We start from the raw sequence: 12,079 nt of genomic DNA, 5'->3' as shown, positions 1-12,079 counted from the left end.
TTTTCCTTCTCATTTAAAGAGTTCACCCTAAGCACCTCCCTACCTTTTGTCCTTTTCCTCTTTCTCCATCTATCCTCCACTCTCAACTTACCTTCCACCAAAAAATTATCTGATATTCCTCCACTCTCTCCCAACATGTACATCCTTAACTCTTCCTATTATACTCCTATCTACCACTACATAGTCCATTAATGCTCTATCTACCACCCTTCCATCCACCACCCTCTCCCATGTGTACTTATGCTTGACTTTCTTCCAAAATACTGTATTTGCTATCATCAACTCTCTAGACCCATTTCCATCATCAACTCTCCACTGCGATTCTTTCCTGGAACTCCACACTTCCCAACCACTCCATCAATTGGTTCATTTCCTACCCTAGCATTAAGGTCTCCCAATACTACTACATTGACGTTCCTCTCTAATCCCTCTATGCACTCATTTAAATCTATCCAAAAAGCCTCCCTTTCTTCTACACTCTTCTCACTACCAGGCCCATATGCACTTACAAAAACCCACATCTCCTTTCCCAGTTTCACCTTCATCCACATTAACCTTGAAGAAACCTCCTTCCACTCCACTACACATTTACCTATCTCTTCACTTAATAGTATAGCCACCCCTTCTCTCCCTCGCACTCTCTTCACTCCTGAGAACCTCCAAACTACACTCCCAAACTCACACTCGCCCTTCCCTCTCATCTTAGTTCCACTCAAAGCCAGCACATCCATCTTTCTTCTCACAAACATACTACCTATCTCTTCCCTTTTTCTCTCATTTGTACCACATCCATGCACATTAAAAGACCCAAACCTTAGGGTTCTGGTTGGAAAACTACTAGACCCTCTTATGCCTCTACTTTTTTTTTAGGAATGTCCCCTGTGAGGCTACAGGGAGAAGGATGCCTGGTCCCAATCCCTGTCCCTTTTTTCTCACCTCTTACAATACAAGTTGTTGTTGTTGTTGTCGTTCCCTAGACTGTCTGTCCGAGCAGTCCCGTCTCCCCAAGGAAGGCCACAGCCGAAACTGGGTTTTCCCACAAATCCTTTATAGAGTGTATGTTGTGTTGTTTGCGTGCATGATTGTGTATAATGCAGTCTTCCATTATGTGTTGTATGGTATGGGGTGAAGTGTTACATCCTGGGCAGCTGTTCACAACACGGTCGTCCAGCCTCTTCTGGTAGCTTAGAAGTGCTGGGTGGTGACCGCATCGCAGTCTGGCCAAGTGGACTCTGTCCTTTCATGGGAGAGAGGATTCAGAAGGGTGGATATCAGGGGGTCTGGCATGCAGCAGTGTGTTGTCTTTCAGTGTGTTAATGGAGCGGTGAGTGATATGATTATGAATATGTTTCCGGAGGCACCGATCCCCAAGGAGGAGCTACGCCTACCTGGGGGAGTACCACTAAAATCCAAGTGGGAATACTTGGTGGCAGCATTCTTTTCTCCCCACCACAGGGTAGAGGTGAAAATGTAACACAGCATTATTATTAAATAAATTTGTAGCATGCACAGTACCTCATTAGGGTGATGCTTCTCAATGTACAATGAAACAGTTTCCCAGGCCTTAAGCATCTCCCTTATTGCACTGGAAGGTTGTTGCTCTGCTAAGCCTGTTACCTCCTCCCCTGGCAAAATCTCCTCCACAACTTCTTAATGTGAAACAGAATGCAACTCTATAAGCTCTTCATTTGTTTATGCTCTTCCACATACTCATCGATGTTGTTGTTATCCATCTCCAGCCCCATGGTCTTGGGCAAAGACACAATCTTTTCCCTTCAGTCACCTTAAAACAATATTTGAAGAGTGCTTTTTTTTTTGGCTTCTTACAGTTTAAGATACTCTCCTGGCCCATGGGCTGGAGTAAAGGAGTGATGTTGGGAGGCAGGAACTTGATCTTGATGAATTGAAATTCATCAAGGAGGTCATCTTCTAGACCTGGAGGATGGGCAGGAGTGTTGTCTATAACAAGCAAGACATGAAGTGGCAGATTCATCTTAGGCAAATATTTTTGCACAGAAGGACCAAACACCTCACTGATCCAATCAGAAAAATGGTCACGTGTCACCCAAGCCTTGCTGTTGGACCTCCACATTTTGCCTGCTCTTCTGGACATTACACTTCTTGAAGGCTTGTGGGTTTTCTGAATGGTAAATCATCAGCAGTTTCACTTTCAAATCACCATGTGCATTGGAACAAAACAGCAATGTGAGCCAGTCTTTCATTGGTTTGTGGCTGGGTAATGCCTTCTCCTCTGCTGTTACATAGGTTCACATTGGCATCTTCTTCCAGAAAAGCCCCATCTCGTCACAATTAAAAACCTGCTGAGGCCTGTGACCCTCAGAATCCACAAGCTTCCTAAATTCACTGATGAAGTTCTCTGCTGCCTGTGTGTCAGAACTTGCTGCCTCACCATGCCTCACAGTGCTGTGGATACTGGTTCTTTTAAACTTCTTGAACCACCCACGGCTTGCCTTGAATGCTTCTTCTTTGTCCATTGCTGCACCTGGCATTTTCTTAACAAGGTTGGCAAAAAATACTTTTGCCTCCTCACAAATGATGTACTTGTTAATAGTGTCGCCTTGCATCTGCTTCTCGTTGATCCATATGAGAAGCAGCCTTTCAACATTGTCAAGAATACATGGCCATTGCATAGATATTCTTGTTACTTCCAAAGATGTGCAAGTGTAATGCAGTAGTTTATGTAAGTTGTGTTAAGTAATGTTAGTTCTCGTATCCTTGTGAAAGTTATATAACACTGTAACTACCCTTACTAGCTATTTTATGGTGCAAATACATAAATTGATGTTGAATTCGACCACTACTAGGTTATCTTAAGTTGAATAATGAGATATAGGACAATAAAAACAGGCTACTTCTGATAAATTTACCAGTTACAGGATATTGCTGCATAGTACAGTGGGGGTGTATACAAATGGAATGATTTGCAGTGGGAGGTCAAGGGTCACTACAACAACAATGGCATAGGAATGTAGTGCCATCACAAATCATGCTCATTTCTCCACAAGATTCAGATAGATAGATAATAAAAATAAAGAAGTAGAAGGACTGTGTGAAGCTGGGTAAATAGGAATATACACTAGGCCTATAGATGTAGTAAAATGGCACCTGCCATTGGCACTTGTAATGTGCCCCACATACAAAAAGAGGGTTGTGTGCTGTGCCAACACATTTGTGCCCTCATTAAAGCCACCTCATACCTAGCAAATTCACAGGACACTATTATCATGTAAGTAAAGTAGTTATAATTTGCATTTTACCTTTATTTATTATTAAAGAAAAGAGAAGAGAAGTAAAGCACAAGGTAAAGGAGGCAAAGAGGAGAGCAGATGTGAAATGGGGTAAGAGTATGACAGAAAATTTTGAAAGTGATTAAAGGATGTTTTGGAAAGAAATTAAGAGAGGAAGGAGGAGGCAAATCAAGTAGAGAAGAAAAGGGAAAAGGTGCAGATGGTGAGATGATAACAAAAGAGAAGGCAGTAAGAGGAAGGACGGGAGAGGACAGAAGACGGGTGAATGGAAAATAGTTTTATATGGATAATGTTGTGATGCATGAGGTGGAATGGGGGGTGAGGTAGTATGCGTGAGAAAAATTTGATGCAGCCTGAAGGGATTTCTCAATGTCTTCTCCTTTTCTGCATGGGGGGACATAGAGGGGGGGTCGCCAATTTAATGAAGCAGCCTTACTGTGGATGTGCTGTGTCTTGCGACACTACTTCTGACCCAGGGCAGTGGACAAGATGCTGGGATGTCCCATCATCTAGTAGGTACCAAGATTGGAGGGAGGGTAGAGGGTGGAGGGGAGTGGAGTATGTTGGGGATGGAATGGATGGGAATGGTTTTTATGTCTTTGTTTTTTGGCTACCTCCCTTGTAAGGGGGAAAAAGCCTTTGGTATGTATGTATATACAATGCAATTATTACAACATGGTGGGAAAATATCCAGAATTACACCTGCAGACAATTTTATTACAAATAAAGTGAAGGCAGTTGTTAAGATGATGAAAGGTAAGGCACCTGGTCTGGATGGATGCCATGCAAAATGTCTAAAAAAAGGAGATACAGTGATGGTGGACTGGCTGGTGAGGTTATTTAATGTTTGCTGGAGAGAGGGTAGAGTGCCGGAGGACTGGAGGAGTGCCTGTATAGTTCCACTTTACAAGGAAAAAGGGGACAAGTGTGAATGTAGTAGTTTCAGAGGGATTAGCTTGTTAAGTGTAGTTGGGAAGGCTTATGGGAGGATCTTGACTGAGAGGATTAGGAGAGGAACAGAGGGAGTAATTGGTGAGGAACAGTGTGGATTTAGGACGGGTAGAGGTTGTGTAGATCAGATTTTTGTGGTATGACAGATATGTGAGAAAGCTATAGGAAAGGGGAAGGATGTTTTTTGGGCCTTTATGGACCTGGAAAAGGCTTACGACAGGGTAGACAGAAAGGCACTATGGGAGGTTTTGTGGATATATGGGATAGGAGGAAAGCTTCTATTAGCTGTCAAGAGTTTTTATGAGAGTAGTTGAGCTTGTGTCAGGATTAGAAATGGACAGAGTGAGTGGTTCGAGGTAAAGGTGGGACTTCGTCAAGGATGCGTTATGTCGCCCTGGCTGTTCAACTTATACATGGATGGGGTAGTGTGAGAGGTAAATGCAAGGGTAGTGGGTCAGGGATTGGAGTTGGTTAAAGAAAATGGAGAAAAGTGGGAGGTGAGCCAGCTGTTGTTTGCAGATGACACTGCGCTTGTGGCAGGATCGGAGGAGGGATTGAGGAAGTTAGTGACAGAGTTTGGGAGAGTATGTGATAGAAGACAGCTGAAGATAAATGTGGGTAAAAGTAAGGTGATGAGATGTACAAGGGGTGAAAGTGGCAGTAGTATGGAAGTGAGCATTAAGGGGACCGGCTGATCAAAAGATGAAAATCTTTATTAATTGGGTTATTGCACAGAAATTTATGCCAAGAGTTAAGGACACCATATATATCTTTCCTAACCCAAAAAAACTAATCTACAACCCTTTCATGTTTTGCCCCCCCATCTCCCTTTCAAAAAAATTGATAATTTTGAAATGACTACTCCTCCTATAATAATTGCTCTACATGAATGGAATTAATATGGTGGAAGGACCTTATCCAGACCTTCAAACTAATAGAGAGAAATTTTAGTTAAAGTAATTAGTTTGTGGAATTTTAATTTTTATATCTTTTCCCACCCCGTCCCCCTTCAAATAGGGTAAAAAAAAATTTGGCAAAAATTAACCCTTTCAGATATTAAAAAAAACGTTCTATTTCATCAATCAGGCAGATTTAGACATATTATGTGTGAATTTTCATTGAAATTGATTAAGAATTTATGGAGGAGTAGAAGTTTGAAGGTATAAAACTTAGGTTTTGAGATACGGGCCGTCAAAGTTTTCACTAACTTTGAACCCCTACATACTAATATAAATAAGGGATATCATGGCATTTCCTTATTTAGCTTTTTAGGCTTGAATGTTGATGATATTTAGAATAAACTTTATTCATATTCAGTCATATATGTTGATGTCCAGTCATATAATCCTCTGTCTTCTGGCTCCTGGTCCCCACCTGCATTTTAGGCAGGTTATTACATTAGGGTGTCATAGCTTGCTTACTTTGTAATTCTTGCCTTTTCCTAGCTTCCTGAAGGTGTTTGGTTTGCTTGCGAGGACATGGCATCTCAAAAATAGTATAACAGCTTGTCAAATGACAAAAAGATTGATGGTAGCTTGCAGTGGAGCGTATCACTCAATTTTTGTCTACTGTTTATCGCTTTCTGAGGCATTTACCCATTCTGGGGTCTATATATAACCTCTGGTACAGAGACAGAGTTGCCAGAAGTCACTAGGAATAGCACTCAATCATTACAAATTATTGTTATTTATTGCAATAATATATATATTGTAGTGACCAATACGTATCATAGGGCCGAGATGGGGTCGAGTTGGGGGGAGGAGGGGGTTTATTTGCCATAACTACGAAAATAAGGCGAATTTTGATTAAATACTCCACATACAGACTGTCGATTGCCATACGCAGATGTAGAATTTTTTTCCCAGTTTTTCATTTTTTTCCCAATTTTCATCGATTCTTGACCAGCCGGTCCCCTTAACCACTTCCATACGGTGATGCCTACATAAGCGTCATGAGGAGCAAGTGGGTACACGATGATGCCGACGTCGGCGTCTTGATTATATTTATTGTAGTCGTACCTACGTAACCTCCATTCTCTCTAAACTGGCTTCATCATATTTTCTATGGTTATCAAAATTCACGGGTGAAAGAGAACGATTGATTGAGCTCTGACTTTATTTTTTATAATGCAATTATTATGACACAACATCGCACATTGGGCAGCTAATGCTGCCAGACGTGCGATGTGTCCCGGAGTGAAGAGGTTAACCACTTCACTACGGGACTTAAATCTCGCGGGCAGCAGCCAATGCCAGCCGTACGACGTGTCGTAATAATACTCGCATCATAAAATATAGTCACCGCTTATATCGATCGTTCTCTCTTTCACCCGCGAATTTTGAAAACCACAGAGAATGGGATTCAGGGCACATTTGGGAGAATGTAAAAACACAGGGGCGACTACAATAAGTATAATCAAGACGCCGATATGGCAGCGTCGCGAATCCACTTGCTCCTCATGACGCCTACATGTGCGGCACCGTATAGAAGGGGTTAAGGGAGAGCGACTGGAGGAAGTGGATAGTTTTAGATACTTGGGTGCAAATGTGGCAGGAAAAGGTAGAATGTAGATTGAGAGAAGCAAGTAAATGCCTTGGTGGATTAAAAAGTGTAATGAGGAATAGACATTTGGGAATGGATACTAAGAGGAGACTATATGAAGGAGTGATTGTGCCAACAGCACTGTATGGGGCAGAAACATGGAACATAAGAGAGGAAGAGAGGAGGAGATTGAATGTGTTTGAGATGAAGTGTCTGAGAAGTATGATGGGGGTTACTAGGCTGGATAGAGTGAGAAATGAGGAGGTGAGGAGGAGAACAGGGGTGGAAAGGGGGTTGGGAGATAGGGTTGATGAAAGAGTATTAGGATGGTTTGGACACATGGAAAGAATGAGTGAAGAAAGACTAGTAAAAGAGGTATGGAAGGCAGATGTGGAGGGAGTGAACATGAAGGGATGTCCTAGGATGAGGTGGATGGATGGGGTGAAGGGGACTTTGGGGAAGAGGGGAATGTCTGTTGAGGAAGGATGGGAGAGGACAGAAGACAGGGGTGAATGGAGAAGGATTGTATATGGATGATGTTGTGATGCATGAGGTGGAATGGGCGGGGGTATGAGGGGTGAGGTAGTATGTGTGAGGAAATCTTGACGCAGCCCGAAGGGATTTCTCCCCGTCTTCTCCTTTATGCATGGGGGGACGGAGAGGGGGTTCACCGATTTAAATAAGCGGCCTTGCTGTTGATGTGCTGTGTCTTGCGACACTGCTTCTGATCCAGGGCAGTGGACAAGGTGCAGGGATGACCCGTCATCCAGGAGGTGCTAAGATAAGAGGGAGGGTGGAGGGGTGTGGAGTGTATTCAGGGATGGAATGGGTGGGAATGATTTTATGCCTTTTCCTTTTTGGCTACCTCCCTTTTAAGGGGAAAAAGCCTTGGTATATGTATGTATGTACATGTTTCCTTACAAATACATGTTTCCTACCATTTTGGACAATTCTAAATCACTTTTCTTTTATGATAGTTTTGTCAAAAATGTTGCATTTTCGAGTTATGCAACCCCCACAATCATAACAGTAAAATATTCAAATTTTCAAAATAGAAAAGGGGCTTTATACCATTGTGGAAGATTCTACAACTCTTTACATACATACATACATATACCAAGGCTTTTTCCCCCTTAAAAGGGAGGTAGCCAAAAAGGAAAAGGCATAAAATCATTCCCACCCATTCCATCCCTGAATACACTCTACACCCCTCCACCCTCCCTCTTGTCTTAGCACCTCCTGGATGACGGGTCATCCCTGCACCTTGTCCACTGCCCTGGGTCAGAAGCAGTGTCGCAAGACACAGCACATCCACAGCACAACTCTTTAGTTCCATGAAATTTCTGTTAAAAATGCCTCATTTCTGAGGTATGCCACCCCCTCCCCCTTCACAATTTTGGGAGCAAGAGCCTGGGAGCTGGGAATCGGGAGTTTTGGGAGGGGATGTAAGAGATGAATGGGTAATTCTCATCTAACCAACTAAACCAAACCAAACCTAACCTACGCAATTCCACACATGCATAACCTAGTATTATAGCCACCATGTTCAAACTAAAGGCAGTTGTTGTGGCCCACCAAGATAAATGTTGATTGGCAGAAAGAGTCCCTTGACACTCATGGTTACAATTGATTGGCTATAAAGAAAATAGGCATAACTCGAAAATGCACTATTTACTACGGAAATGCCATAGAAGAAAAGTATGTTACAATAGTCCAAAATAAAGGATAATCATGTTTTTATAATTGAATTTGATGTGGGTGTAATACTGAATATTTTCTATGTGCTCATCAGCTAAGTTACTTAAAAACTACAAGATTTACTTGGTTTTAATACAAAATATTCATGACCACAAGGTCAAAGTAAAAAATCCAAGGTCTAGTAGAAAATTTCAAGCAGTGGCAACACTGGCCAAGAACATCGCTTGTTAAGCGAAATGTCATTCCTTAAGCTCATTATGCAAATCACTTGTTATGTGAGGTGCTCATTAACCGAGGTTTGATTATATAGGTGAAACAGGGAAGGATGTGTGGCATATAGTCTTAGCCTGTTGACATTTAAGACATTCTCTGACAAATTTCTTCACATTCTTGTCAATGAAAGGCCAGAAGTAGCATTGTTTCACTAACCTAGAGGTGGACTGAACACTAGGATGGGAAAGGTTATGCAAGGAAGAGACTAAGCTATCTCGTGAGGATAATAGGACAAAAGATTGACAAGCTTTAGTAGAGGTATTACACCAAAGTGTCAAGTTAGAGGGTAAGTTGAACTTAGATAGTCTAGGCTTGAAAGTTTCCAATTCATTTTTCAGTTTCCTGCCTTTGAGCAATACCATTCAAGTCAAAGACATCAAGTGATACAGTGCATGTTGGTTGTAACAAGCAATCAGCAATGACATTGTTGTCACCACGAAGTACTCGGCTGAGGAAACATATTCAGATGACAGAGAGTTGCCATTGTTGTCTGTCAGATTTAGCAAGCGATTTGGAGTGAAAAGCTACAATTAGAGGTTTGTGGTCAAAGAATAGGGTAACTACATGGCCATCAATGAAGGACTTAAAATGCAAAAGTGTGAGATTAGCAACCAACAGTTCATGGACATAGGTAGAGTAAGTATGTAATGTGGCCAACAGTTTGTTTGAGTAAAAACCCAGAGGCGTTGGCTCGCTGCCTATGATTTGATGTGGGGCCGCACCAATGGCTAGGTTTGAACTCAGTCATGAGTTAATAGTCTGTCAGTATGAGTGAAGGGTAGGCTAAGGTCTAACTATGCATGTAACTACTATGTAGAACAATTATATAATGACTACACAGACTACATAAAACAATTACTATGTATTCTACTGTATATGGGGAATAATTACTACATGACTCCTTACTAAAGACTTTCTGGACTTTCTAAGCATGGAAATTTAATGTAGTCCCTTACTACAAATTCACCTACCGCTACACAAGTACTGATGCTCTAAGCTGCTTGGTCACCGAGAAGCTTAGAATAAAAAGGGTGAGGAAGTGGAGAAGAACTTACCTTTTCCAAACCAAGCCTCTTACTTTCTTCTAAAACATAATTGACAACTCCAAGATATGAGCCTTCCTTAGCTCTCAAGAGCACTCGAAGCCCTAGACAATCACTAGTATGGTCCTGGAATTTAACAAATATGTCTGTAATACAATGGATTACATTACATCACTTTAGCATAAGACTTTTTGATTCATGACTTGGGTAGCTACTAAGTAAAATATGAATAAAAACACTAATGTAAATCAGCAAATTTTTCTAACATTTGCCCATTCTAAAAGTTGAAAAAGTATTACAGGCTGATGCATACTTCTCATCCACTTTATCTTACTAGTCAACTCAGATTTCTCTAACCTCAACTTAAGTTATATTAATGATTATGCTGTGTTCATTTTACCAAACTGTATCAATCATCAATCTACACTTCCCAGTTCTCTCTTGCAGGAGACCTACAGCCCCCAGGAAACAACCCATCAGTTCAGCCGGAGCTTTGAGACATTGTCTCCGCCTTTGCCATCTTGTGTGACCTTTTGTCATCTGTGTCAATTGTCACCCATTTCATTTTTTTCTTGTCATTATTATTTTTTATTCTTATTATTTCAATTTTTTGTTCCTTTGTAAGAAAATCCTTATGTATCCATGTTGAGTGACCTCTCCTGTTCTCTACACTATTGTATTTAAGTTGTACTTTGTTGTGTAACTATGTACTTTGAAAATGTCTTAAATAGACGAAAATGTTCAGTATTCCGATCTTTGATTTCCTCGTGGTTTCAGCAAAATATCTTTATTCACGTGTTTTATGTGATTACTGTTGCATATTATATATATATATTGTATATTTCAGGCACAGATTTTCACTAATACACACTGTGTTAAACACAACAGCATTTTGACACCGATTAATTTTCTTACCGAGATTTTCAGTTTTTCTAACAGTAAATCCCATTTCAGGGGGGTGGGCAAACACAAGCCTTCCACAGTCTTCCATATCTAATTGACATTTCGACTTCAGGGAGTCATCTTTGGAATAGTATACAAGAATTAAGTCACAATCTTACATAGCTACATAATACATAATTCCCCTCCCCCTCCTGAGCAAAGTGTCCAGCCATGTAGGAGGTCAACATATAGTAATCCTTTCAGTGTTCCCAAGTGGCCTATACTTAAATCTATGTTGTCTGTACAAATTTGTCAATTGTGTATTATGTAGCTGTGTAGGACTGTGACTTAATTCTTGTATACTATTCTGAAGATGACTTCCTGAAGTCAAAACATAAATTTAATGTGGAAGACTATGGAAGGCTTGTATTTGCCCACCCCCCTGAAATGAGATTTACTGTTGCTGGGTGGAGAGGGTGGCTGCAGGAAGACTATACATGTGGCAGCAGGACTCAGCTCTGTGTCACACCTCTGGGAAAACCCTTAAGTGGCTGTCTGACAACTTCTATAACTTCACCAGTCCCAACATCCAGCTCCCCAACTTGCCTGATTACAACTCCATGGACTATTGTGTGGGGTGCAGTTGAAAAAGACACTAATCATACCACCTGCAACACCAAGGATGAGCTGACTGCCAGGATCAAACTGGTATTCAAGTGTCTCTCGAAGGACACCATGAAGGCTGCATGCTGCAGGTTCAGGTCCTGCCTGGAGGCCATGGTGGAGGCTCAGGGCAGCTTCTTTGAGTGAGCTGTATTTGGCAAAAGATTCTCTAAGAGATGCACTTTGAATTTTGAGAATACATAAATTTTTGGCCAAGATATGATTTTTTTTTTCCTTTCCAAGTGTCAAATTTATCCTCAACACCCCATATATCATACTCTACATAAAGAAATTCAATGTATAGCAGGGGCTTCCCAAAGGCATATTTCTCATTTGCATGTCTATTCCTCACGTAGATGAGGGGAAGGGAGGTAGCCATGTAATGAAGTCTATTTACAGAGATGTCATTATATGGCTATCTCCTTCCCCCACCCCCCTCTCATCCACTTGAGAAATAGACATGTGAATGAGAAATATGCCTTTGGGAAGCCCCTGCTATACAATGAACACATTGAATTTCTCCATGTGGAGAAATCCAGTTTCAGCTGCCAGGCCCTTCTGTATTTACCTAGTTGTATTATACAGGAAGGGGAGCTATGCTCATGGTGACTTGTTTTTGTATCTCACAAGATCAAGTTTGTTCTTAAATTCTTGTATTGTGTTTGCACACACTATTTTTTCAAACAGTTTGTTCCATATATCTATCACTCTGTGTGGGAAGCTGTTCTTTTTCAGGTCTCTTCTGTAGTTATCTTTCTG

General features: G+C 41.2%; 1 protein-coding gene across 1 annotated transcript in view; it reads right to left on the bottom strand.

Moving 5' to 3' along the window:
• Window positions 1-11,559, bottom strand: part of LOC143029636 (piRNA biogenesis protein EXD1-like) — a 29,793-nt gene extending 18,234 nt beyond the window's left edge. Inside the window, exons 1-2 of the mRNA XM_076192846.1 lie at window positions 11,326-11,559; window positions 9,788-9,901 (exon numbers count right to left, since the gene is read on the bottom strand). Coding sequence (XP_076048961.1) covers window positions 9,788-9,901; window positions 11,326-11,436 — 225 coding nt within the window. The 5' untranslated portion in view covers window positions 11,437-11,559. The remainder of the gene's footprint in view (window positions 1-9,787; window positions 9,902-11,325) is intronic.
• Between the last annotated feature and the right edge of the window lie 520 nt (window positions 11,560-12,079).

Source organism: Oratosquilla oratoria, chromosome 1 (assembly GCF_046742065.1).
Source record: "Oratosquilla oratoria isolate Oo_2021 chromosome 1, ASM4674206v1, whole genome shotgun sequence".
In the NCBI taxonomy this organism is placed as follows: Eukaryota; Metazoa; Arthropoda; class Malacostraca; order Stomatopoda; family Squillidae; genus Oratosquilla; species Oratosquilla oratoria.
This window is presented reverse-complemented; position numbering and strand designations above follow the sequence as displayed.